This window comes from Panthera tigris, chromosome A3, assembly GCF_018350195.1.
Source record: "Panthera tigris isolate Pti1 chromosome A3, P.tigris_Pti1_mat1.1, whole genome shotgun sequence".
NCBI lineage: Eukaryota > Metazoa > Chordata > Mammalia > Carnivora > Felidae > Panthera > Panthera tigris.
In genome coordinates, this window is record NC_056662.1 from 14,124,799 (window position 1) to 14,150,889 (window position 26,091).

Consider the following 26,091-nt stretch of genomic DNA (forward strand, 5'->3'; position numbering starts at 1 on the left):
AGCACTTTTTCCTCCCATCTAGGACTGTGTCTAGAATTCGGCACTGTAGTTAGCTGTCTCATCTCTTCAGGCACCTTTAGTGTAGAATACATCCTCGGCCTCCCTCTGCCTTTGACGACACTGGCCTTTGGAAGAATAACGTGCCTTCTGGGAAACAGAATGGTCTGCATGCTGATTTCATCTATTGTTTCCTCCGGAAGAGATTCGGGTTACGCATTCTCGGCCGGAATGTTAACATAGGTGATGGGGTGTCCCTCTCAGGGTATGATATACTGGACCAGTCTTTCCCGTAACAGCTGTACCATGACGTGTGTCTTACCTGGGTCCCCCTCCGCGTTTCCAGTCCCCCGTCATTCCACCGTGGACAAGAACCCTCCCCCTTCTCCTGTTTATTTACTTATCTATTTGTTGTTAGTACACGCTCACGGATGCGTATTTTCCCATGTTTGGTTTGTGATTCACGACCTGATGCTCAGACGAAAGCCAGCTACTGTTACATGGCAAGATTTGCCGTTTATCTGAATGTAAAACAATCCTTGCCCCCTCGTAAGTTTTCGGAATGTACGGCAGGGTGTATAAAGTGAAAAACAAAAGTCGCCCTCCTTCCCCAGTCTGCTCCCCGTGGGTGACTGCAGCCAACTCTTTCTTCTCCTATCTTCCAGAGATGTTCTGCTAGTATTCACCTTGCTGCGACTCCGTGATGCAGTCAGAGGCCTCCGTGAGCTGGCTTGGGTTGTGCACCAAATCCCTCTGCACCGCCCTCCCCGGGGGTACAGGGTGCCCTCGTTCTTAAAACCTGTTCTTCCCCAAACTGAACGTCGGGGAGGGTGCTAAGAGGAAAAGGAGCTAAGCTGCTTCCCTCCCCTTCTGTGCCTCAGATCCCTTATCGACAAAATCAGGCCCACGCCGTCTCGTAGAAATGAGTCCAACTGCTATGAAAAGGCTTTCAAGAGGGCTTTAAAAATGAAATGGAGTTTTATTATAATTAGAGGAAGCAGGGCAAGTCGGTAAATGGAACCAACTGTATTCGTCTGCGGCAAGTGGGAGAAAAGTCCATTCAAACTTTTTTAAGCAAATGAGAAATAATCCAATAACCCGTGGTGTTCCTGGCATTCTACAACCGAGCTTTAGGAAGAGCTGGGTCCAGATGCTCAAGTGACGTCATCAGGATTCGTGCGCCTCTGACTCGTGCCTCGGGTTTTCTCCCGGCGGCCTTGATCCCAGCGGGATGGCCACATTCTCCCAGGTTGGCCTCGCCAGAGCCGAGTTCCCGCTCGGCTCTTACTGGTGCCCGAACCACTCCTGGAGGGCGGAGGGATGGCACGCTGTGACTGTCCACATCCACACCGGGTCACGGGTCTACAGCGCGAACTGGGGAGTGAGGGGAGGGCCTGAAGGTGCAGCGGGAACCAGAAAGGAAGGGAAAGAAAGGAAAACCAGAGCCAAAAGGGCTGCCAGCCATCATCCGCCGCAGAGGACTGACCGTGGAGACGAGACAGAATAAGTCACGCACGCCTTCTGCAAACTGTAAAGTGTGGTGCACGCGTTAAGTGGTCATTCTCCAGCCCCCAGCACAGAACCCAGAACGCAGTCCTGACTAAACATCTGGGCCTGTCCCGTCTCACCTGCTGGTCTTCGAGCTCTTAGAGGGGAAGGCCCGGGTGTTTCCGTCCCCGGCTGCTGTCACAGCTGCCCCACCCCGGGGCAGTTCCCTAGTTAAAAGCCAGCCAAGGTCTGGCCACGGCTGGGTGTCCTGGCAGGGTGTGGACAGCTGGCCAGCTTCCAAGCTGGGAAGACGTGGCTGGAGGTCAACAGGGACAGACTCTCAAGCCTTGCTCAGTAGCAGGCAGTTAGGATTAACCTTCAGATGAGAGGGGTCGGGATTGATCTAGAAAAGGAAATCTGTATTGTGCTGAGGCCACATAGGTGAGCAGACTCACCGGTCAACCACAGGCATCCGGGGGAGCTCCTGCTTCTCCCAGAGGGATGGCGGGGTCGGGCCTCTCTGGACAGCTCGCAAGGGCAGGCCCCGGCCACGTGCAGCCGTCTAAGGAGGAGTCCTGGAGACACTGCCCCGGTTTCTGTGTTTGTGTCACCGGGGCCGGGAGTGGGGGAGACACGCCTGCTGCCACCCCCCAGAAGGGGCGGACAATGGAGTGAACTTGAGAGAGGTGGCGGGGGAAGGGGACCAGGGTTTCGCGACTGACCCGTTCCCATCTCAAGAGGAGCCTGACTGAACTCGAGGGTTCTCAGACTCCAGGGTCCCACCAACTAGAAAATCTCAAACACAAGAAAGACCTGGGGGACCCACCATAAAGGGGCTGCTATTTTGGTCTGTCAAGTCAGGTGTTTAAAAACAACAAATGAGACATTTTACAGTCAAAAAAGAAAACATGTCAGCACCCTCAGTGGAAAGAAAATGAAAAGAACAGACCGTTCTGTAAACTGAACCAGCCTCGCTTCACGAACTGCTCTGCCCCACATCGCGTCCCTCGCCTTTGCGACGGCCCAGCGGTCATGCTCTGACCTGAGTCCTATGTGTTGCTGTTTGACAAAATGTTCACAAGCTTCACGCAGCCTGAGAGTCATGAGTTCGGATCTTGACTCTGCCCTATCCTGGTTTCGTTCGATTCCTTAAGCGAGTCACTTAGTCCCTCTGAACCTCAATTTCCTCATCTATGAAATGGGGACAGGGAGGTATGTGTCCGGTTATATCTTGAGCACCTGCTGTGTGCCCACCATTCTGCTGGGTGCTGGGAACACAACAATGAAATGGCAGACGGATTTACGCAAGCGATTACACAATTAAGTGTTTAATGACAAGTTTAAGTGCTTTGAGGAAGTACAAGGTGTTAGGAGGCTTTGCAAACATAGGGGTGGGCGGGCCACCTGACCACTCCCAGGTGCTGTGAGAATTACACCAAATCCATCATTCGAGATTTGTCACATCCACAAACCACCTGAACCATTTATATGTTTCTTTAAATGGACTCTCTTGTCCCCTTCGATAAATCAAGCCTCATTCTAGGAAATACTGTTCACTTATGGGGTTTATAGGTTACCCCTCTATGTTTTGCCCTAACACACATAAAAATGAACACGTCAGTATGAAAAAAAAAGTTCCAGAGCTCACTTTGGAAAGGAGAAAGACGATCTCCACATGAATGCCTGGACACACGACAGGCCTTCTGGAAGCGTCAGCCCCTCTTCTCTTGGTCAACTATCCTAAAAAGAAAGTGATGATCGTTTTGAAAATTTGGGATCCCCAACTCTTCTCTCCACGGCGCCCACCCCCAATACGTCCCCTAAAGAAGGAAAGTCAGACTTAATCCAACCTTAGCCCAGCTCACTGATATACCGTTAAAACCAGCTGGCTTCACAGCCTGGCTTAAATTTACAGCAAAGTCCAGAAATGCCAGTCACAGAGCCAGGGAAAAAAGCACTTTCATCCAACTCCGGGGGAATCCCATAAATCAACATATCGCATACATGCACAGGGCACACACACATACAGGCACATACATAACTCACTCACTCACTCACTCACACACACACACACACGCCATTTCTTGAGCAATTAAAGATTATTTTAACTTTTTAAAATTTCTTTATTTGGTTTAATAGCATTTCAAGTTTCAGAGAAGTGGGGCAGATGTAGGTCAGAGAAGTTTAACTCTGCCTTAAAAAAAAAAGTGGGATCTACGGCCCTGGTGTGTGGGTGTCACGAATGTAAATCTGGCAGAGAAGGGGAAGGCAGTATTACTGAGGGGAGGGGGCTGACTATTTTCAACACTGATGTATTCTGTTTGCATATTAAATTCATAGGAATTTTCTTCCCTGCTGCAAAACACACAATAATAATAATAATAATAATGCTCGTATGTACCATCAGCTTTTAAACAAGTAGCCGCTTTACCTGATTTTTGTTTCTTTGTTTCTGATACACAAGTTCAAGAGATATTTTACTCTCCTCTTAATTCCACCCAGGGAGACCCAGGAATGGAAAGGCCATAATGGCAAGGGACATTCAGCACCAGTGTCCAGGGATGCTAGATGGAGGGGTGGGGACTGTGGCGGGCAGAGGCCCTCAATTGTCACCATGCAGGAATGCAGATCTCCCAATGGTCCAGGAGAAGCCAGAAATCTGGGCTTTTATACGGACTCTCCTGGTTTTTAAGCGCTGGCAACTCATTTAAATCAAAACGCGCTTAGGCCAAAGAAAGCACATCTGGGGGGCAGAGGTGGCCACAGGCTGCCTATTTGTGACCTCTGATGAAGGAGGAGGAACACCGGCCAGGAATCCAGAGCTCTGGGTCTGGCCGAGGCCCTGAGACCAACTCCGCGCATCCGTGCTCCCCCCTCAGCCTCTGGGGCCTCAGCCTTCCCATCTGTAGAATGCCACAACTGGCCTCCCTTCGAGCCATCATCTAGCAGCCTTCTCCGCAAAAGCAGTTAAGTGGAAAGAGTGGCGTATCTAGGCCATGAAAGTGGGGCATAATTTGACACTGTTTCAAAAAGCAGTAATTCAGCGAGAAATGTTTCTCTTCCCCGGCTGAGGTTTTTGGAGGCAGTGGGCGTGTTTTTAAAAAAACACAACACACCAAGTCAGGAATTTCATCAGGAAAAACGTGGCAGCCCCGAGTGGGCTCACATCTGGGGATTTGCTTGTTGAGAGAACATGCCGTTCTGCTTTCGACAAATGACAAGTCAAGGCAAGAGACTGTGGGGCTGAGGCCGGCTCCTCTGGGAGCCCAGAGAGAGAGTAAATGGCCCAGGACCGGCCGCCTGGTGAGCACGGCCAGAGCACAGATAGAGGCCTCCCATCTCCAGGACCCACTCCCCCTCCTCAAGAGGAGAGGAGAGAGGAGGGGAGGGGAGGGGAGAGGAGAGGAGAGAGAGGAGAGGAGAGAGAGGAGAGGAGAGAGGAGGAGAGGGGAGGAGAGGGCCCACTCCCCTCTCCTTAAGAGGAGAGGGGAGTGGAGGGGAGGGGAGGGGAGGAGAGAGGAGAGGAGAGGAGAGGAGAGGAGAGGAGAGGAGAGGAGAGGAGAGGAGAGGAGAGGAGAGGGAAAGGAAAGGAAAGGAAAGGAAAGGAAAGGAAAGGAAAGGAAAGGAAAGGAAAGGAAAAGAAGAAAAGAAAAGAAAAGAAAAGAAAAGAAAAGAAAAGAAAAGAAAAGCAAAGCGAAAAGGCCAAACCACAAAGCTCTTAGGCATGATAAGCTTCATAGCCCCTGTGCCCACCCTGGCTTTGAAGGTGAAAAAAATCAGCCTTCATCTAGAATTAAACTCGACTTTCTAATTTCCTCTCTCAAAGTTCTGAGATTCCCCCCATTTGCTAAGTATAGACTCTGGGCCAAGTGCTTTAAGGGCAGTATCACATTTATTCCTAGAGAACTCTCAATGCACCCATTCCACAGATGAAAAAACTGAGGTGCAGGCAGGTAAACTATTAAGTGGTAGAGTCTGGATTTAAGCCTAAGTCTGCACAAAGCCAAGGCCTTCCAAGCTACTGACAACTGATTTTTTTTTTTAAGTGTGAGTTCCTTAGATTCCACAGATACGAGAGATCATATAGTATTTGTCTTTTCTGTCTGATTTATTTCACTTAGCATAATGCCCTTGATGTCCATTCATGTTCTTACACATGGCAAGATTTCATTTTTTTTAATGTTTATCTATTTTTTTTTATTATTTTTTTTTAATGTTTATTTATTTTTGAGACAGAGAGAGACAGAGCATGAACGGGGGAGGGGCAGAGAGAGGGAGACACAGAATCTGAAACAGGCTCCAGGCTCTGAGCGGTCAGCACAGAGCCCGACGCGGGGCTCGAACTCACGGACCGCGAGATCATGACCTGAGCCGAAGTCGGCCGCTTAACCGACTGAGCCACCCAGGCGCCCCTATCTATTTATTTTTGAGAGTGAGAGACTGAGTGCAAGCAGGGGAAGGGCGGAGAGGGAAACACAGACTTTGAAGCAGGCTCCAGGGTCTGAGCTGTCAGCACAGAGCCCGACACAGGGCTCGAACCCACAAACCGTGACCTGAGCCACAGTTGGATGCTTAATCGACTGAGCCACCCAGGTGCCCCAAGATTTGCTTCTTTTTTATGGCTGAATAATATTCTGTTGGAAATCTATATCCCACAATTTCTTTACCCATTCATCTATCAGCGGACACAGGTTGTTTCTAAATCTGCAACACACGTGGGGGGATGCATTGTGTGTGTGTGTGTGTGTGTGTGTGTGTGTGTGTGTGTGTATAGTTTAAATAAATGGAATAACAATATTTCAAAACGTGTGGGTTTGCTATAAAATAATCTTCAAGGGGTGTATCCCGCGAATTTGTCACGGGAAGAGGCCAGCGATGGATCCATTAAGCAGAGCCCGTCTGTGCCTGGAGAAGCCACTGGACAGCTCTTTCCAGACAAGGGAGAGGGACTCGGCTCCTTGGGTGGTTGCTTTGCAGTTTCTCTGGCTCCTTTCCTCAAAACAAAGAGGAGACATGGCACAGCCAGGAAAACGGTGAGACCCAGACGGTGGAGGGACTTCTGGCCTGGCCGAGTTCCAGGGGGACCATTTCGGACACGCTGTTTAACCTCCTCAAGTGGCTGGCACACCTTCTCAAAGATGCGATGAGACCCCCCCCCTCCCCCGTGAGGATGGAAGGAGATGGTGTGCATTTAAGCACCTGCTCAAGGCCAGGTTCACAGAAGGTGCTCCCGACCTTCCCTCCCAACCCCCATCCCCGCCTCGGGAAACAGCAGTTCCTTCCTCCCAGATGCTCGGGCCCAGAACCCTGGAGTCACGGTGGACCCTTGTCCTTTCCCAGATCCAGTCCATCAGCAAATCCCGTTGACTCCACCTTCAAAATACATCCCGAGTCCAACTACCCACCAGCCCTGCTGCTCGTCTCCCTCTCCTGGCCCTTCCCTGACCCTGTCCTCAACCAAGTCACCAGGACCTCTCGCCCCAACAGTCTCCCAGTGCCTTTGGAGCCTGTTCTCACGGCAGCCAGAGGGATGCTGCAAGTGTTGGATTCCGTGCCTCCTCCGCTTGGAGCCCTCTGGGGGCTCCCGCCTCACCTTCACTCAGAACAGAGGCCACCGATGCGACCGCGGCCCCAAGTGCCCCAGTTAAGCGTCTGACTTCGGCTCAGGTCATGATCTCGTGGTTCGTGAGTTCGAGCCCCGTGTTGGGATCTGTGCCGACAGCTCGGAGCCTGGAGCCTGCTTCGGATTCTGTGTCTCCCTCTCTCCCTGCCCCTCCCCTGCTCGTGCTCTGTCTCTCTCAAAAATAAACATTAAAAAAAATTTTAAAAATGAGATGAAAACCACCAGCCTTCCCTGCTGCTTCCCCCCCCTCCACTCCCTATCTCCCCTCCCCTCCCCACCACCTCTGCTTTCTCCACAGCACTTGTCTGTCACACGGGGTGTGTGTGTGTGTGTGTGTGTGTGTGTGTGTGTACTGTGCACTTGTTGACTGTCCATTGCCTTCCCTGAAAAATACAAGCTCCACGCGGCCAAGGACCTGGTGGGTTTTGCTCTCGGCTGCTTGCCGAGGGCCCGGAACAGTGGCTGCCTCACAGCAGGTGTTCAGCAAACATGTGTCGGGTGGATGGATGGCATCCGTCATTGTTATTACAGAGAACCCAGGCAGGGACAGCGCTTCAGACCCCCGACAGGAGTTGAGGCACGGGCAGAAGGGCCAGGAGAAAACACAGCGGACGTAGCACTAACCCAGGGGACTGACCTCCCTCTCTGGGCATCCGGGCCCCCGTGGGTTTCCACCCCAGACCGCCGTTACGAGCTACCGAGATGCGGGAGACGACATACTGGACCAGTCTTGGGGCCACGCGCTCTCTGAACCGCAGCTCGAAACTGGAGCTGGAAGAGACACCCGAGGTCCTCTGGTCCCTCCTTCCCGTCCCCCACTCTTCAACAAGCCTTGACTGCCGCCCATGCTCCCCCGGTACTGTTGGCAAAAATATTGAAAGTAGCATCCACCGTGGCCTCACTCAACTAAAAGTTTAGACATTCTCCCCAAAGACTCTTTAAAAGGGTTCAGCCTCTCATCCAATGCTGAATTCCTTCTATGACATCTTACACAGGCAGTCATAAACGGCCTCAATGGTTGGCACATCTACCTACGACTAAACCCAAATCGGCCAACTCATAACCTTTACTGCCAAAGGCAGGCCTGCTGGGGCACAATTCACAGCAAGAACTGTGTTTCTCACTTACGGTAACTCTTTGTGCCAAACCGGTGGTGGGTGCCTGGTGCCCGGGGACCTACTTCCTTCCCAAAGGGCGAATGGTTCACATGTGGACACGTGAAATGCCACCCCAGGATGCACAGGACTGACATCTGCAACCAAGAAGTGTCCAACCCCACATGTTAATAGTGCCGAGGCTGAGACGCCTTGACTTACCCGAAGGCACAAGCTCTCCCTCATTTTGTTCCTAATAGTGACCAGCTCGGTTTACATTCTGTTTTCATAGTTTTGATGGAGACCTGAATACAGGAGAGACTTCCCTTCTCCCTTAAATTTACTGTAAGACATCCCACGGCACCAGCCCAACAGTCAATGGCAACTCACCCTGAGCCCCAGTGCTGGGGCGACACTAAGGCAGGGTGAGGACTGTGGTGAGGTCAGACCCGTCCACCTAAAAGAGGTTGTCCAAATCCAGCCAGCTGGAAATGTGGGCACCGTGTTGACAGATCTTCTGAGTGGTTTTTTTCAAAAATTTTTTAATGTTTATTTTTGACACAGAGAGAGAGACAGAGCATGAGTGGGGGAAGAGCAGAGAGAAAGGGAGATACAGAATCCGAAGCAGGTTCCAGGCTCCGAGCCGTCAGCCCAGAGCCCGACGCGGGGCTCGAACTCACGGACCGCGAGATCACGACCTGAGCCGAAGTCGGACGCTCAACCGACTGAGCCCCCCAGGCGCCCCAGATCTTCTGAGCTTTTAATGGAAGCCAGAAATCTGCCTTCTTGTGTGACCTGTCCAGATTTTCAAACGCTGGCTCTATTTTCTGTTTTAAATGTTCTGCAGACCAAACACGACGCATCTTGGCTGCCAGCTTACAATCTTTTGCTGCATCGGACATCACAGCACTGCCACTGGATGGATCATGAGAAGTCGAGTGGGGGCCGTGACAGAGGGCAAAGCTCAGAGGAGGAAAGGAAACACAGGCTGATCACCAGAGGCCCAGGAATATAAGCAGAGCACAGCCGGGATCACCCCTCCCACCTAAAGCGTCACCGAGTCAGTTGTGATTTTTCCTCCAAAGTCCGGTGCATCTCCCAAGCTTGGCTGGACTCTCCCAAATACTCAGCGCTAATTTTGTCCAAGACCTACGAGAAGAGATAACCTTCCCCAGAACACCCTTACGTGAAATAAAGGCTAATCCTCTAGGGCCGTGGGAAAGAGCCTATGGAAGGCAGAGCCACAGCATGTCTTAAAAGTACCGACCTTACAGGAGTGACATGCCAGACGGTGTAGCCCAGTGCCTGGAAAAACTACAAATTTAACAAACGGCACTGTAGTCCAACAGACGAGGAGTGGGCAAGGCAGATCTAGAGGTGCATTATGATGCAGTTTGGGGGTCCACAAGGGACCAGTCCACCCTCCGCTTCCGGCAAATGTTGCTGACTTCAGTTTGGGAACCTACCTTTCTCCCCCTCCGTCCCTACCTCCAGAGGTGGCACACGACAGAGTACAGAATCCTCCCCAACAGGGACATTCGTTAGCAAAGAGATGGACCCACCACCTACATTTGAACTCCTGATCCAGCCATACCTGAAGCCGGCACTCCCCAGAACTTTTCACTTCCCCAAGCCAGTAAATTTTCTTTCACTTAAGCCAACCCGGAAATTTTCTGTTACTTACATCCAGAACAATCTCAACAGCTATGGGGCTCCTTGGCCGAGTTTTTGCCTCACTCCAGCTTTGGGGTCAAGAAGGGAGACTATGCATTCCGTGCTGTCAGCCTGGGCACATCAGGTCCTTAAAGCACTGAGAGCCTTCCTCAGCCTTACGCCCTGGCCGCCCCAGCCTACTGACTCACCTTCCAATCTCCTGATTGTGGTCGCCTGCAGGGCCACCCCCCTCCCCCCCTTTCACGTCTGTAGCCATTGGAAACTACCACCCCCGCCCCTTGCAATGTGATCACTATGAGAAGTTCTTTGCCATTCTAAACAGTGGCTGACAACCATTGTGAAACCTGCACACATTTCACCACCCCTAAATCAACCCCAGATGACAAAATAATAATCATCAGGAAACTAATGAAAACCCGAAGGAGGACAGATTTGGACCACATTGTCATTACCCACAATGAGGGATGATCAGGAAAGCGTCCTGAGAAAGACATAAAAATGAAGCAAGCTGATTGCTCTTTGGAAGAAGTCTCAGCCCCCGTTCCCGTGAGATTCGAGTCCTCCTTTTTCCTGGAAACAATTTTTAGCATCTCTTGGCATCCTTCTGGTCAGGAATTGGTAAAAAGAAAAGAGACAGCGAGATAAAGGCTTCATGCCTTTTCAGTGAAAGGCGATTTGCAAGGTCCACGGTGGTGTTAGAGGGAGCGTAGTCGCTTACGTACCGGCAGCCTGCGTGTGTCTTCTGGGGGTTCCTCGCGGTGACTTAAAAATTGGGGCGTTTCTCGTAAAATCCAGATTTCATGGTCTTTTGAAAGACACAGAACACGTGGCAACACAGAGACCACATTCCTCCCAGCTAACTACCCTGCCCACTTCATTAACTCTGGGTATCTGAGTTTGCAATTAGTGGTTTCAGATTTAGGGCCTGTGTATTAAAAAAATCATTTAAAACTGATGCTAATTTTGATTCTGGACTAGCCCGACTGACACAGAGCGGCCACTGGATTCTAAGCCAGGACCCGATTGGGTCCCTCCGCTGTGACCTCATCTGCCCCCACCCCCGGCTTGCTGGCCTCCGGCCACACCGGCTTCCAGGCAGCTCCCATCTCAAGGCGTTGCACTTGCTGCTGCTTCTCTCTAGAATGTTCTTCCTCAGATAGCAGGGCTCCCTCACTTCTTCAGTGCTGCGCTCAGAGGCCACCTGCTCAGTGAGGCCTCCCCACCCCAGGCACTTTCTACCCACCTTCTCTTGATTTTTCCCCATAGACTTATCACCATGGGACATTCTGTGGACTTTACATATTTAGGCGTTTATTTTTGGTCTTTCGCCAGTTAGCTGCGGCGCTGTGAGAAAGCAGACTTTGATTGTTTTTGTTCTCTACTGTATTCCTCGTGTCCAGAGTAGTTCCTGCGACGCAGCTGGTACTCTCTACGTATTCTGGAATGAACGAACGAACGAACGAAGAAATTCAGTTTCCCATACTGGAGAGTAAAGGGAGGCAGGGGTGTGGGGGAGGAAGGTGGAGGAGGAAAGTGAAAGCAGGCAAAGCCCAGAAAGTCTGCCCATCTGGTCACTGAAGATCAGGCAGACGCTTCTGAAGAAAAAGGCATTTGCCACCAGAGGAGAGAGGGGCCAAGAAGAAAAATGAGCAACATTAGGGCCTATGTTGGCACTGGAGTTCGCACGGATGGGGGTCTCCGCTCGGCCACGGACCGGCCATGTGACCGGGCAGAGCCCCTCCCCCGGGGCCTCAGTTTCCTCTTCTGCGCAGGTTCTGATCCCAGGCGGCTCTGACTTCCAGGCTGCCTGCTGAGGACTTGTCCTGACAACTTCTCACATGGGGATGAGGAAAGCCAGTGTCTCGGGCTCCATCCTAAGTCGTCTGGAAAAACCCGAGCTGTTTTCCAGCGTGAGCCTCACGGGCCCTTCCCTCTCACTCCAGACCGTGCCAGAGTGCTCACGCTCCACGGGGGGGACACGATTTCTAGAGTTACTTTCTCCTCAACTGGGACTAAACGGCATTTAACAATCACACCTGCTGTGTTATCGGGGGTTCTTCTCCGCACTCTTATGACGTGGACTCACTTCATGAACACGGAAACTGAGACCTAGAAGAACTGACATAAAGCCAAGGTCATGAGACTAGTAGACTCCGGACCTGAACCTTGACAGCCCAGCTCAGGTTCAGCCTTACGCTGAACCGGAAGCTATAGAATACGCGAACACACCCTTGTGAAAAAAAAAAAAAAGAAAATGACGGCTAAGGCCAACATGTCCCGTGTCTCCCTCTCATGCCTGTCCGTAATTAACTCGTTGGCTTGTTAAGTGAAGGTCAAAAAGAAGTAAGTTTGATTTTTTCTACGGCAGTTAAAGAGGCAGAGAGCGCAGGAGTTATAAAGACAACCTCCATTCCTCAAAAAATGAAAAATGGAACTACCCTAAGACCCGGCAATTGCACGACTAGGTATTTATCCGAGGGATACAGGTGTGTGTGCTGTTTCGAAGGGACACACGCACCCCCATGTTTACAGCAGCACGATCAACAATAGCCAAAGTATGGAAAGAGCCCAAAAGGCCATCGACAGATGAATGGATAAAGAAAATACGGTATATATATATACAATGGAGTATTACTCGGCAATCAAAAAGAATGAAATCTTGCCATTTGCAACTACGTGGATGGAACTGGAGGGTATTATGCCAAGTGAAATTAGTCAGAGAAAGACAAAAACCCTATGACTTCACTCACATGAGGACTTTAAGAGACAAAACAGATGAACATAAGGGAAGGGAAGCAAAAATACTATAAAAACAGGGAAGGGGACAAAACAGAAGAGACTCCTAAATACGGGGAACAAACTGAGGGTTACTGAAGGGGTTGTGGGAGCGGGGGTGGGCTAAATGGGGAAGGGGCATTAAGGAATCTGCTCCGGAAATCATTGTTGCACCATATGCTAACGAACCTGGATTTAAAAAATAATTTAAATAATAAATAATTTAAAAAACAAATTAAAAAATAAATAAATAAAATAAAGGCAACAGACAAAGCCTGGCTCTATTTCTTGGTTGCCGTGTGACCTTGAACAAGTCACTTAACCTCTCTGGGCCTTACTTTCCTCATCTGAAATGAAAATAATTATAGCTCTTCCTTTATAGAATTGTTGTAAGGAATAAATAAGCTGATGCCTATACTCATTCAAAAACAGATCCCAGCATCGAGTAAGCACTCAGAGGTCATTTTTATTGACATTATATTCATTCGAAGGCAACTTACTCTTTCGAAGACGTATGACAGACTGAATGTGCCCAGACACTCAGGTGCCCCGAGACGCTTTAACGACATCCTTGAGAGACCTCGTTTGCTCTGATTCCCCCCGAGAACTGAGTTACAGAACCACATTTCTGGCTATAGTGGAAGGTTCTCGAATTTGGGGGCATTTCACATCTTCCGGCTGGCGTTTCTTCAACTTTACTCATGAACTCTGCCGTACCTTTGTGCCCACTTTTGCGATTAATCACCTGATTTTTTTTTTTTAAAGAATTTTTTTTTACATTTATTTATTTTTGAGAGACAGAGAGACAGCGTGAGCAGGGGATGGGCAGAAAGAGAGAGGGAGACACAGAATCAGAAGCAGGCTCCAGGCTCCGAGCGGTCAGCACAGAGCCCGACGCGGGGCTCGAACCCACGGACCGTGAGATCATGACCTGAGCTGAAGTCGGACGCTCAACCGACTGAGCCACCCAGGCGCCCCTTAATCAGCTGATTTTTAAACCATTTCCACCTTGTGACACCATTTGTTTGAGACCCTTGTTACACCTTTTCCGAAGGCGTAAGAAAATAAAGACAGGACGCTGAAGGCAAGACAAACAGACAACAAACAACAACAACAAAAACTCGTGCCCGTGTGACGTTAATGCGGAAAGGGTCCACAAGACCCCGCTAAGAAAAAGACTGCCCTTTGGAGACATGTGGATTCTTCCCGAATGTGTAAACTCCCAAGATTCCCCGGGGCAAGTTACCTTCACTTTTGCTCCTTTTTTGAGTACTTCGGAGGGGAGGAGGAGCAGTGCTCTAGTATCTCAGCACCGCAGAACGAGTCCGGGCCACCGCGGACTGAGGCTGCGTGACGAATTCGATACAGACGGCACCTGCCCCACGCACGGGTGATCAGTCTGAGGCTTGAGTCCTCTGCCCTGCGTCACACGGCAGGTGGGTGATGGAGCGGGGAGTCCACCCCAAGTCCTCTACAACAGCCGCCCACCCTCTGACAGCGCGGCCTCTTGACCCCACATCCCAGCCAAGGGCCTGGCCCGGTCTGAGGATGAGGCCGTGCCCCCCTGGTTGGCAAGAAACTGCACAGGTTCTCAAACAATGTCCCCCGGAGGAGGATATCCCGGCCCGCTGCCATTACTTTTCCATCTGGCTCAGTCGGTTAGGCGTCTGACTCTTGATTGCGGCTTGGGTCATGATCTCACTCACGGTCCGGGAGTTCGAGCCCCTACTGGGGCTCTATGCTGGCACGTGTGGAGCCTCCTCGTAATTTTCTCTCTCTCTCCCTCTCTCTCTGCCTCCCTCCCTCTCTCTCTCAAAATAAACTCAGAATAAAAAAGTCCTTGTTCAAGAAAAAGTCCGTTCATTCTCAACGGCAAGGCAGGGAAAAGGCCACAACGACTCAGGCTCGGAGAGGCTGACAGATGTAACCGGAACGTAGGACTAGAACACAAAACACCGGTCAGTCAGGGAGAAGTGTCTGGATTGTCCGTGTGCTTGCTCCAGGAAGCTGCAGGTTGTGCAGTGGAACAGGCCTGTAGTCTAGAATCGAGTCTCACCGAGCAGCCGCTGAAGTGGTCCAAGCCTCAGTTTCCCCATTTGTGACATCGACAACGGGCGTCATGGGATTTTTTTTTTTTTTTTTTGAGAGGATTCTAGAAGCTTTGTGCAAGTGCCTGGCACATCAAAACTCCTGTGGGGGATTTTTAAATCCACGTTTTCCCTTCCTCGTTCCCCTCCCTGAATACTGAGATCATTTTCACTCGAAACTCAGATTAAGTAAGGCAAGACTGTAGTCTCGAATTCTTCAAAGTCCCAAAAGTCTGGGGCAGTTTCATTCACCACATAATCGCACAAGGCTAAACATCAGCAGAGACACTTAAATCGTACGTTCGCTCACCACCGGCCGACGCGGTCCCAGTAACTGTTTGTCTCCGCTCAGCCCACAGGAGAGCTGAGTGGGGCACATCAAGGAATGTCAGAGCTGGATTCGAACCCTGGCAGGAGGGCCCCCAAGCCCCAGCAGTCAGGGATACACCACCATCTGCAAAATCTGGTGAAGACCAGAATTGAGACTCGCTCAGCTCCTACGAGCATATCAGATCTGGAACATTCTAAGCCGGTTCCATTCAAAGCTGGGGTTAGGAGGGGGCCATGCGTCTTTGGCAGGGTGAAGTGCAGAAGAAAAAATGAAAAATCTTTTGTTTTTCTTTTTCAATTCATTAAGGTTTGTTGGGGTGAGTGTGGACCTCATTTTTTTTTTCTTCCCATGACTTCCCTTTTATTTTAACGGGGAAACGTGCATTTCAAAGACTGCTCAATAGCAGCGTTGAAGTCTCAAGTTCAATCACAATGTCCCCATTGTGGCTGGGGGACTCCTTGGCCTTTAAGCTTGGGTTATAAAAATTTGGTCTGAGCCCAAAGTCTGGCTTTAATAGAATATTTTAATTTTGTTTAATGAATATTATTTTAAATCTGTGTGGCAGTTTTAAAATGTGTTCTTTTATTTTCAAATTAAAATTTACTAATGTTCGGTACTTTCCTGGCCGTGTAGCTGCAGCAAGGAGTGGGGATGATGATAATAATACAAGTTACCATTTATTGAGTGCTTACTATGTGCCAAACACCCTGCTCCACGCTTTACGGGTGTCACTTCTTCTGACCTTCAAACCACCCAGTGAATAGCGACCACTGCCTCCACCGTCTGGGAAGCTGGGAGAGTCAGCCCCTCGCCCCAGATGGCACAGTCCGTGAGTGGTGGTGGCCTTGAGGCTCAGACCGGGTCTGCCTGAGTTCAGGGGCCGCGCTATTAACCACGGCCCTGCGTCTCTTGAAATTGAAACAGGACTCAATTGACCAATAGTGTAAAGGGGTTATCAATGGCCCAGTATGCAATTCCCTATAATCTCAAGAGCAGTAGTGGCTGCCCTGAGTATAACAACTACCTGATTGAGCATCAGGGAGGCAGGCACTTAGCAAAGCGAGCTGTTCTATGCGTATTGCCTCGTTTACATTCTCACAATGCTCTTTTGAAGCAGTTATTCCTGTTGTTATCATGTTGTGGAGAGGAAACTGAAAACCCGTTTCATGCAGCTTGTAAGTAATAATAATAATAATACATTATAATGACAATAAATACAGCCACACAACTCAGACATAACTCATCCTGTTTGCCATGCACTATGGCAAACACTTTATCTTTATTAAGGCGACCTCCACAACTCTTTGAGGAAGGGACACAGTCATCCGCTCTGTTTTACAGATGAAGAAACCGAGGCACAGAAAAGTTTGGTAACTTGCCCAAAGTTAACCAGTTGGTTCATGCAGAGCAGGGATTTGAATCCAAGCAGCCCAGCTCCCGGGTTCATGCTCTTAATCTCTAGGCTGTTCGGCAGAGTGAAGACTTAAATGCAGGAAGCCTGACTCCCCCCCCCCCACCTGTTTCCCACCGCCTCTTAACAAAAGCAGAAGGAAGGTCTGTCTCGGGCAGAGAGTGGGCCCCTCCTACCGCCCGACATACCTCTAGGGACAGAAGCCAGTGTTCTGCTCTTTTTTTTTTTTTTTTTAATGTTTATTTTTGAGAGAGAGAGAGCGTGCACAAGCAAGCAGGGGTGCAGAGAGAGAGGGAGACAGAGGATCCGCATCAGGCTCTGCGCTCATGGCAGCCAACCAGATGTGGGGCTTAAACCGTTGGCTTGAACTCAGGAACCGTGAGATCATGACCTGAGCCGAAGTCAGACGCTCAACCGCTGAGCCACACACGTGCCCCTGGGGTTCTGCTCTTACTGAACTAGGCAGGGCTTCTCTGAGTAAGGGTCTGCAAACTTGGGTCTTTGTCTCCAACCTGTTGCTTAAATATTAGGGAGCCCAAGAAGTCATATCACTGCCCTCTGGATCCTCCAGGGAACAGAAGAGGCAGTGTGATATTGGTGGAAATCCACTGGGATCCTGCTATCGGACGCACCAGACTGGGTCCTTTTAGCCTCTGGATCCCTAGTGATTAGCCCAGCACCTGGGACACAGCTCCGTAAATACCACCGAATAAATGAATGACAGAATGAATGCAACGCTCCCCCATCACCGGGAAAACAGGAGGCACTCCATGAATCACAAATCAGTGAAGCGGTACATGCAGTGTCCCAAGGGCATGTTCTTCCTTGTCAACAAAATTTGTCTTGTCATATTGCAATAGCTCAGCGGTCAGGAAACGTATTCTGAAAAGGGCCGTGCAGTCTCTGCAGTAACTACTTGACTCTGCTATTTCAGCACAGAAGCAGCCACAGGCAATGGCTTAGACCAGCTAATCGCAGAGATGTGGCCACCATTTCAACAGATTTCAACAGTAAACCTTTGATAGCTACAAGGACAGGCTCAAGATTCTGTGAGAATCAGCAGATGTCCCTTATTTCCGAGCCCAACTTTCGTACCTGACCATCAGTTAATATCCCCAACCAAAACAAGTGGAGACTGACGTTAAAATCTCGCTCTCCAGGCCAGACTTGGAGAGGAAAAGTAGTTCTTCTTACACCAGGGGAACAGCCTGGATATCCCAGTGATGAGGAATCACAACTGGGTTCAATCCTGGCTCTGACATGAGCCATAGGACCTTGGACAAGTGACTGCGCCTCCCTGACGTTCAATTTTTGTATCAGACGTCAGCAGCATCATCATAACAGCACATTTCCATCGCAGGCTATTTGGAGACAGAAAAGTGTTTTGTTAAGCCAGCACAGTGCCTGGCACACAGTAGGTGTTTGATAAATATGGACCACTTATTATCCCCAAAGAAGTCTTATGTTTTCTTAAAAACAAACAAACAAAAACCAAAAAAGCGAATTCGCTAAAAATAAGCACAAAGAAAGGCCAGCCAAGATGCAGGAAAGGCCACTTCCAAAATCAGGCTCCTAAAGACATTCCAGGAAGGCCTTCCAGGGGTCCCCAGGTATCAGAAAATTCTCCACTCTAGATCAAACCTCTGAAAGCCCTCCCATTTCTCTGTCCCCTTCCCCAAAAGCCTGCTTCTGTGTCCTTTTAGCATTCTGCCTTTCTCGTGGGCGCCAGAGCCACGTGGAAGACATTCGGAGCATTTCAGACATTTGCTGAGTTTAAGACATTCCTTCTCCCCTCCTTCCCTGCACATCCCAACATTAAAGTCTCCAGGGAGCGTGGTCTCTAAAGCAAGAGGACAGCCCCAGAGAGCTCCGGCCCATGGCAGACCAGGAGTGAATAATCTCTCTCTGCTCCCTTCTTTTCCATGGCTGGATGGGGCCAAAACTCTGTTTACAACACAAGCAGCAAGTCACAACTTGTCATGTCACATGACACCGTCCCGGCCGCAAGTTATCACTTCCCTCTACTGTACCAGTCACACAAAAGGCCAGAGGTGCAGGAATCCGCCTCCTGCTTTCCTTTCCATCCACCACTTTCCCAACCAAGAAGGGCATTCATACCTTTGCTGGAGAGAGTAATGTTTCTAGAACACCCTGAAACAAAAGTCCCCATACATGCAAATAATACACACCCAGAAAAGAAAACAGCCTCTTTGCATCGACACCCTCTCTGTCTCTTCTGAAAGGAGGCTTTCTCCCTACGTGGGATTTCTATCCGCAGTGAGGCTGGTCCCCAACTCGGGGACACAGCAGACACTCTCTCGGTCTGTGTGTATTTCCGGGAGCAGCCAATCAACAAAGACCTAAAGGTGTGGATTTACACAGCCCCACATGCTAAAAAAAAAACACCAAAAAACCACATATGTGTTCATAGGAACAAAAAAACTCTTCTGGAAACAACAAATACCTTAACCACGCCGTGACTATAGGAAGGGGATGGGAGGGGAAGAAACTGACCAGAAGGAACAAAAGGCATTTCGGCCCCTGGTTTCCACATATCCAAGTAACCAGGAATGAAAATCTGCTTCGGAATGGGGCGGGGGTGGGGGGGGGACCTGCTTTGTCTGCCAGAGCAGAGAGAGGGAGGGGTCCACAGGAGATGGGAATCCCAGCCCTCGCGCCTCGCTTTACCCCAAGAACGTCTTCAGTCATCCTCAGAACCCAAATCAAACTGAGATCCTTCAGCCGTGGTCCCTTGAAGCCCCCTTTTTGTGTCCACTTCAACCAAACACATCTACCAGCAGGAATGCAGAGTTGGCCGAGGTAAGGAGAACTGGTGTTTTTCGCTCTGTTTTGGTGACCTTCATGAGGCTCATTTATGCACTTCAAGCTCATGACCTAATACATGTTGGTTTGGCTTCTCTTCTCATAATAGCAGCCTGTAAAAAGCTTTTGAGAATTCCCCATGTTTTCTTATTTTGGGTCAAGAAAATAAAATCGATATCTAAGTAACCTTAAAAAAATGGCCTGCACAATCTAAAAATCTGGAACGTTTCCACTAGGGCTAAGGATATCTCTTAAAGCCTCAAAGAGCATCAAAGTTAAGCCCAACCATTGCCATTTTTAAGGTAAGCGATTCAGTAACAGCATATGTGAGAATTAGCTAAGAGGGGCTTTTTGACATAAGTCAAACAATGACATTTAAAACTCACGTTAAAGCAATTACCGTGCAGAATTTTTCCGTGTTTTTCCCATTTCTTAAACAGAAGTGTATATGTTTTCGACATAGTTTCTCGCTGTAATTTTCTTTCTTGGCAAACCCACATCTTACCATGAAACCCAAAGTATGCACGCTACAGAAACAATAATGGCTGAAACAGACTCGGCTGGGTCTCTGGCATGATTTTTCTTTACGGAATTAAAATGTCTTTTGGCTAATAATATGCTGCACATTTCAGTTACGAAAGACCATTCTTGGGAGACGAATAGAAAAGAAAGGGGAACTGACAGATTCAGCTGATGTGAGACAAAAGTTAAGTTGCTGTATTCATACAGTAGTCAGACCCTCCGGTTCCTCATTCTTTGGGGACAAAAATGTCGATTTTATCATTTTTCCTCTAGTTAAATTCGCGGGGAGTTGACAGCTCTCTCGGAACGACTGTGAGTAGGTATGGACAGATACGTTACATCTGGGAACATGCAGAGTTTAAAAAAATCTAACGATATTAGACACCGAGGAGGGAAAGAGGGGGAAAAATCCAATGCCATGGAAATCACACACGTTTCTGTGCAATTGACACAACACCACTGATACCAAATGGCGAAATAATTTCTAACTACTTTGAAACACTCTGTTCATTTTGAAATCTGTCTAGATTAGCATTCTCAGGCAAAGAACGGTGACTGTGTGCACATGCTCAAAACTGGTGAGATGTAAACCTGTCTCCCCTGGCTATCTATTCATCTGAGTTCCTGTTTTCAATTTCTGCATATATCTGAACACAGAGGGAGATTCTGCAAAAAAGGCAAGAGCAGGCACATCGGTGCCCTAAACCAGGATCGCCAAAGGATGATGACCACAGAAGGAGACCCTGCTTTCTAGAGACCCCAGACTGCATGCACAGACCCTCGCATCCATCCTGCCATGCTCCGTCCCAAAGTGGGAGCCCTCTTAGACCCCACTGACCCTCTGCCTGCTTGTTTCAGATTCAGGCAACCGACGGCCTCCCTCAGCCTTCAAAGTGGCAAAGATACATCGCTCCAGTTACCTGACTCTTGGGACCACCTGTTCCAAATTATTCTTCGCTCTCCAAATGTTTATGATCTCACCCCCCAAACAAGAACCCACCCATAGCGATCCAGCACCTTCCGGTAAACTCCATTTGGACCGCCTACCGGAACATTTTAGGGCTTTGCCACTGCCTATAAACTTATTGACTCTTTTTAGGAACTGAAATGCGTCGCATTATAGTATCGGAGGAACGAAGCAAATTAGCCCTTGTAAATAGACATCCTTTATAGACCCATACACAACCTGCTAAACACCATGACTCAGGAAGGCTCGTATTGGTGTTTCCTAATTACTTAATATGATTTTTCTTCCGTTTAGAACAACAACGAAACATCAGGGCAGAGTCAGAAAATAATGGGGCTCGACGCATTTCAGATCATCCCAATTTGGCATCTCTGAGGGAAAGGAAAGCAGAAATGTCCTCTCGGCCAAGGTTTTTACAGCACATGGGAAATGCACAGTCCGCAGAGGTCTGAAGGCCTCCATTCTGGTTTCATTCCCTCTGCAGGCTCTCGTGAATCATGTAACTTGAAACTCAATTCTTGCCTTAACAAAGTTGGGATGTGATAATAAATAATAATAATAATAATAATAATAATAATACCACCACCTAACCCGAAGAGTTGTTGTGAGAACCCATCCTAAAAATACATGTCAAGAACTGAATTCAGGCCTGGCATACGAGCTGTTTCATCATTATTATTAAACACAAGGATATAATTTGCAAGTGGAGAGAAATGGCAAAGACGCCAGAAGGATGGGAGTGAGAAAAAAAAAAAAATAAGGAGAAAAAAGCAGCAAAAATAAATTTAAAAGCCTGTGGCTTCCTTCGTCCTCTCTCCCCTAAATGCACCTGGCAGATACTTTCATACCTTGAAATTGATTTTCAGTCACATGCAATGAAGAACAAGTTCCTGCCCCTCCGATTCATTTACAGGGACAAGTGGGTCTGAACCAGTCACTTCAAGTGTTTGCCACCTGATTGAGGGGGTTTATCCTCGGATTAGAAGAGGTGTCCGTGAGTCAAACACCATTAGGCCAGTTAAGATCTTCAAAGACTGAAAACAAAGCATTGTCTCCGGCCAATTCGCTGCTAATCGTTTCCCCTACTAGAATCTTCTCTCGTTGTGTGTGTTTGGAACTGTGCGAACTGCCACCAACAATAAGGGGTGTGGGGAGTGGGCCATTCAGGAAGCTGTTATGATCTGGGGGGGGAGAGGAGGGTAGGGAGTGAGAAGGGCGCTGTGGGGACTGTGCATGAGTATGTGTGTATCTTCTGTCAACAGGCTGTGTTTTCTCAACTCTGGGGTTAATTCTCTGTAGAGATTCCTTTTCAGCAGACTCCACCAACTGCTTCTGAGAGCAGCTAGCTAGAAAAAAAAAAAAAAGAAGAAGAACAAGAAGAAGTTTCCTTCCACCAACAAAACCCAGTCCTGGCAAGAGCTGGAAGGTTCGGCCTTCGGAGGTAACTGAATAACCAGCCGCTTCACGTCCACAGATAAGGAGAACACATCTTTAGGCGACTCTCCCCTTTACAGAACATCTTTGGGGAGGTTCCTGTCCCCCAAGAAATTTTTCCTGACAGCCACAGGCTCTCCCTCTGCGGAGAGAGGCATCTGTCATGAGCTGCCGGGAACCCCACTTAGGCACCATAACGGCCTGTGATTTTATTATACAAGGAGTTTATTGCTGGCCTAATTAGTTTCAAACTGGGCATTCCAGCTGAGGACACCTAAAAAACATCTGGTGGCAGGAGAGCAAGAGTGAGACCTCGTTCTGAGCCGGTTACGGTTGGATTTCTGCATAACTCTGGTCTCTCTCGACCGAGACACAAGTTATCTTTGGAAAAGTAACCGAAAAAATAAGGAAATGTTTTTCTTTGTGGGAAAGGAGTCATCTTGTCATGGGGGAACCCAAACCGTCTTAAAGTGGACGTGCCTGGACCGTGTATACCTTTTCACAAACTGTCAGGGTCCCCATATCTGGCTTCACCCAATTCAAAATGTACTTCGCTGCCCCACAGAGTGCTTTTGCTGGGGACTTTCTCCTTGTTCCAACAGCAGCTAGCATTTTATCAATTTATCCGTCTGGAACAGGCTTTGCAATCTCGTACTTGCAATTTAAAGCAGAAGTAAGACCACATATTTGAAACAGCATGTCTTGGGTGTTTTTGCCAAATGGTAATCCTATAACAAGTCAACAAATCATAGCTCTTTATGATGTGTTTAATACGACACAAAAGGCATGAAAAGAAGACTTTAGAACTTAAGCGATGAAAGCATCTGGTTTTTAAAAATCCCAAAGAATCAGGGTAACATCTTTTTCTTTTCTCTTCTCTTCTCTTCTCTTCTCTTCTCTTCTCTTCTCTTCTCTTCTCTTCTCTTCTCTCTTCTCTTCTCTTCTCTTCTTTCCTTCAGCTATTTAACGTTAGCAAAGAGACTGTTTATAGAGTATTCTCATTCACACAGCCACCCCAGAGGTGAGCTGTGTTCAGGGCAGAGGAAAACCGCCAACTCCTTTAAGATAAAATAGTTAATAATACGGCGAAGCTAGAGTTCCAGCGGGAGAATGGTCTAACTACCAACTACGTGTGGGACATAGGAACGGCTTTCAAAAATCCAGGCCCTTCCGGATCTAGCCATATTGGCCAAAAGTGCCAAATGTAGAGTTTCCTCCAAAGGCAAGGAGATTTTTCATACAAAACACGATTTTATGCTCAGTCAAAAGCAAGACTCAAAACACCATCATTTATGACATGCATTTCTCAGTACTTTCCTTAGTCTGAGGATGTCTAAATGCAAGGAAGTATCATGTTTAAGGGGTTTAAAGATGTGGAGAGAAAAATGGAAAACACGAACATTTCTTGGGGAAAAGTTGCCCGAAAGATTCTGCACGAAGATTATTTTTAAATGGGGGTCTCCCCGCCCTGCCACCCCCCTCCCTAAATGGCCCACAGGCTGGAAAGGCAGATACTAGTTCAGTACTCATACGCTGGTCACAGAAAAACTGCAGTCGAGCAAGAAAGGGCTCATGAAGGGAACAGATTTGGTTTGAAATACAGCAATTGTCCGCTGGTTATAATTTCCTTTGGAAGGGAGCTCCGTAACTCAAACATAATTCAGCACTCAAATCCCTCCCTGATGTTTGTAAATCATTCTACCTCCCCTCCGCTCATGCTAACAACCAGGCTCCGATGCTCGCTCATTTCGCTGCACCTCGTCATTAAAAGGTACCTGCACCAAGGGTGATTTATATCTCAACGTTATATATATGTATATACACACGCATATATATACATATATACACACATATATATGTGTGTATATATATATATAAAATTAAAGATTACGTAGCGTTTCGGGGAAAGGGGAGAAAAGAAAATGGTATCCATAAAGATGCAGCATCAGTCTTGCCTTTCAAAAATAATTCAGAGCCCAGCAGCAGGCACGCTAACTGCGTTTGGGAGGAGCGGGATCCTCACCGCCAAAGCGCTTCGCTTTCAAGCCCTGAGAAAGGCGCGCGGAGGATTTTGCGACGCGTATATTTTTACCAGTCAAGCCTTCCTAAGATTCCTGGAGCTTATAGACTATTTATTTGGGGGGCAGGATATATATTTAAGGAACTGCGGCCAGCACGGCCGGTTCACGTCCAGACTGCATGGCTGAGAAACAATTCCCTTCTCCACTTTCTCCCATTACAGCAAAACCCTAGCCTCCTTCTCAACAGTCTTGGGATGGATGCAAAGTTTTTTAAGTTTCCGACTCCGGCTTCGGCAGGCACCAGGACGCCCGCTCGGGTACAAAGCCCGGAGAGCCGGCCCTGCGCAGGCCGGGCGCAGCCGGACTTTAGAACAGAAATGCAGCTAGAAGGCGGCTCGGCGGCCGTTCCCGCCCCTTCCCGGGGGCTTCGCAGACAGCGCCCCGGGGCGCGCGTTGGGCTCCCGGCGCCGCTCGGGTTCGGACGGGGCGTGGAGGGGGAGGGGGGTGGACGCAGCCGACGACCCGGGCCTCGAAACCGGCCAAACGCAGCCCACCGCATCTACACCGCCCGCGCGCCCATGCACTTGTCCCGCGCGCGGGAGTACAAACTTGAGTCGCTGTCCCCCCCCCTCCTCCCCCCAGCGCAAAAGGAAACTGAGACCCGCAGCCTGGCTTTTCCGAGACGGAGTCTGCCCGCTGCCCCCGCCGCCCTCGCGCCTGCGGCGCCCTGGGGGCCCCGTGCGCCCCCCGAGCGCCCCGACAGCTGCGGAGGCCCCGGCCCGGCGGGTGCGCGAGCGAGGCGCGAGGGGACGGGTCCGCGTCAGCCCGGGCCCGGGGAAGCCCGGCGGAGCCCGGCGGGCGCCCCGGGGTGGGCGCCGCGGGAGGTACTCACCGCGCGCAGTGGAGAGGGCGCCCCGGCGCGGGCGGGCGCGGGTCCGACGCGGCCGGGCTGACTGCGCCGGGCACGGTGCTGCTCCGCCGCCGCCGCTGCCTCCGCCTCCTGGGCTGCCGCGGCCGCCGCCTGCGCGGGGAGGACCGGCCCCTTCCCCTCCCCGGGCCGGGCCCTCCCTCTGCCCCCGCCCGGTCCCCGCGCCGCTGCGTGGGCGCGTGGGGGCGCCGAGGCGCGGCGCTGGGCTCTGCGGGCGCACACCCCCGGCGGCTGGACGCGCGGCGCGGGGCTCCGGCCCTGCCGCCGCCGCCGCCGCCGCCGCCGCCGCGCTGCTCTCCGCGCCTGCAGCCCAGCCGAGCGCGCCCGCTCCTGCCGGTCCCGGACGAGGCGAGGGCGCAGCCTCCTCCCCGCCCCCCACCCCGACGCCCCGCACCTCCTCCCTCCGCGACCCAGGCGCGGCCCCCGAGAAAGGCACCTCTGCAGTCCGGCCGACAGTCATTCATTCACCCACCTATTTATTCATTCATTCCGCCTGCCCTGAGCATCTGCTGCGCCGGGTTCAGCTCCTGGGAGATTCAGCTAGAACGAGACGGATTCGTTTTCTGTCCTCCGGAACTTGCATTCACATGGGGAGATAGACCATGAACAAACAAGTAGAGAAGCAAGGGAATTTCGGAAAGTTCGAATCGTCATGGAGGGGGGCAAGTATGTGCTGGGGGCGCAGGGGCGGTTATCTTAGAAGAGTCAGGAGGGACCTCTCCGAGGAGGTGACAACCGAATTATGAGAAGGGCCATTGCTGGTGATATGTGGGAGAGGGGAGTTCAGGGATCATCCGCCTACCTTTCACCCACTTTACAGATAGGGAAACTGAGGTCCCAAGAACGTAACCGGCTCACCCGAAGTCAGTGGCACAGCCCCGTCCATGCCCCCCCCCCTCTAATTGAGGTACCCCAC

General features: G+C 50.0%; 1 protein-coding gene across 2 annotated transcripts in view; it reads right to left on the reverse strand.

The window, feature by feature from the left end:
* The window catches only part of EYA2 (EYA transcriptional coactivator and phosphatase 2), a 254,867-nt gene extending 229,630 nt beyond the window's left edge, over positions 1-25,237 (reverse strand). Inside the window, exon 1 of one of the 2 annotated variants that reach the window (XM_042980248.1) lies at positions 25,140-25,237. Coding sequence is in view for 1 of the 2 variants with exons in the window: in XM_042980247.1 (XP_042836181.1) it covers positions 3,134-3,162 (29 nt within the window). In the remaining variant the exon portion in view is untranslated. Of the gene's footprint in view, positions 1-3,133; positions 3,163-25,139 lie in introns of those variants that run through there. The other variant, XM_042980247.1, reaches the window with a different exon arrangement.
* Positions 25,238-26,091: the final 854 nt, after the last annotated feature.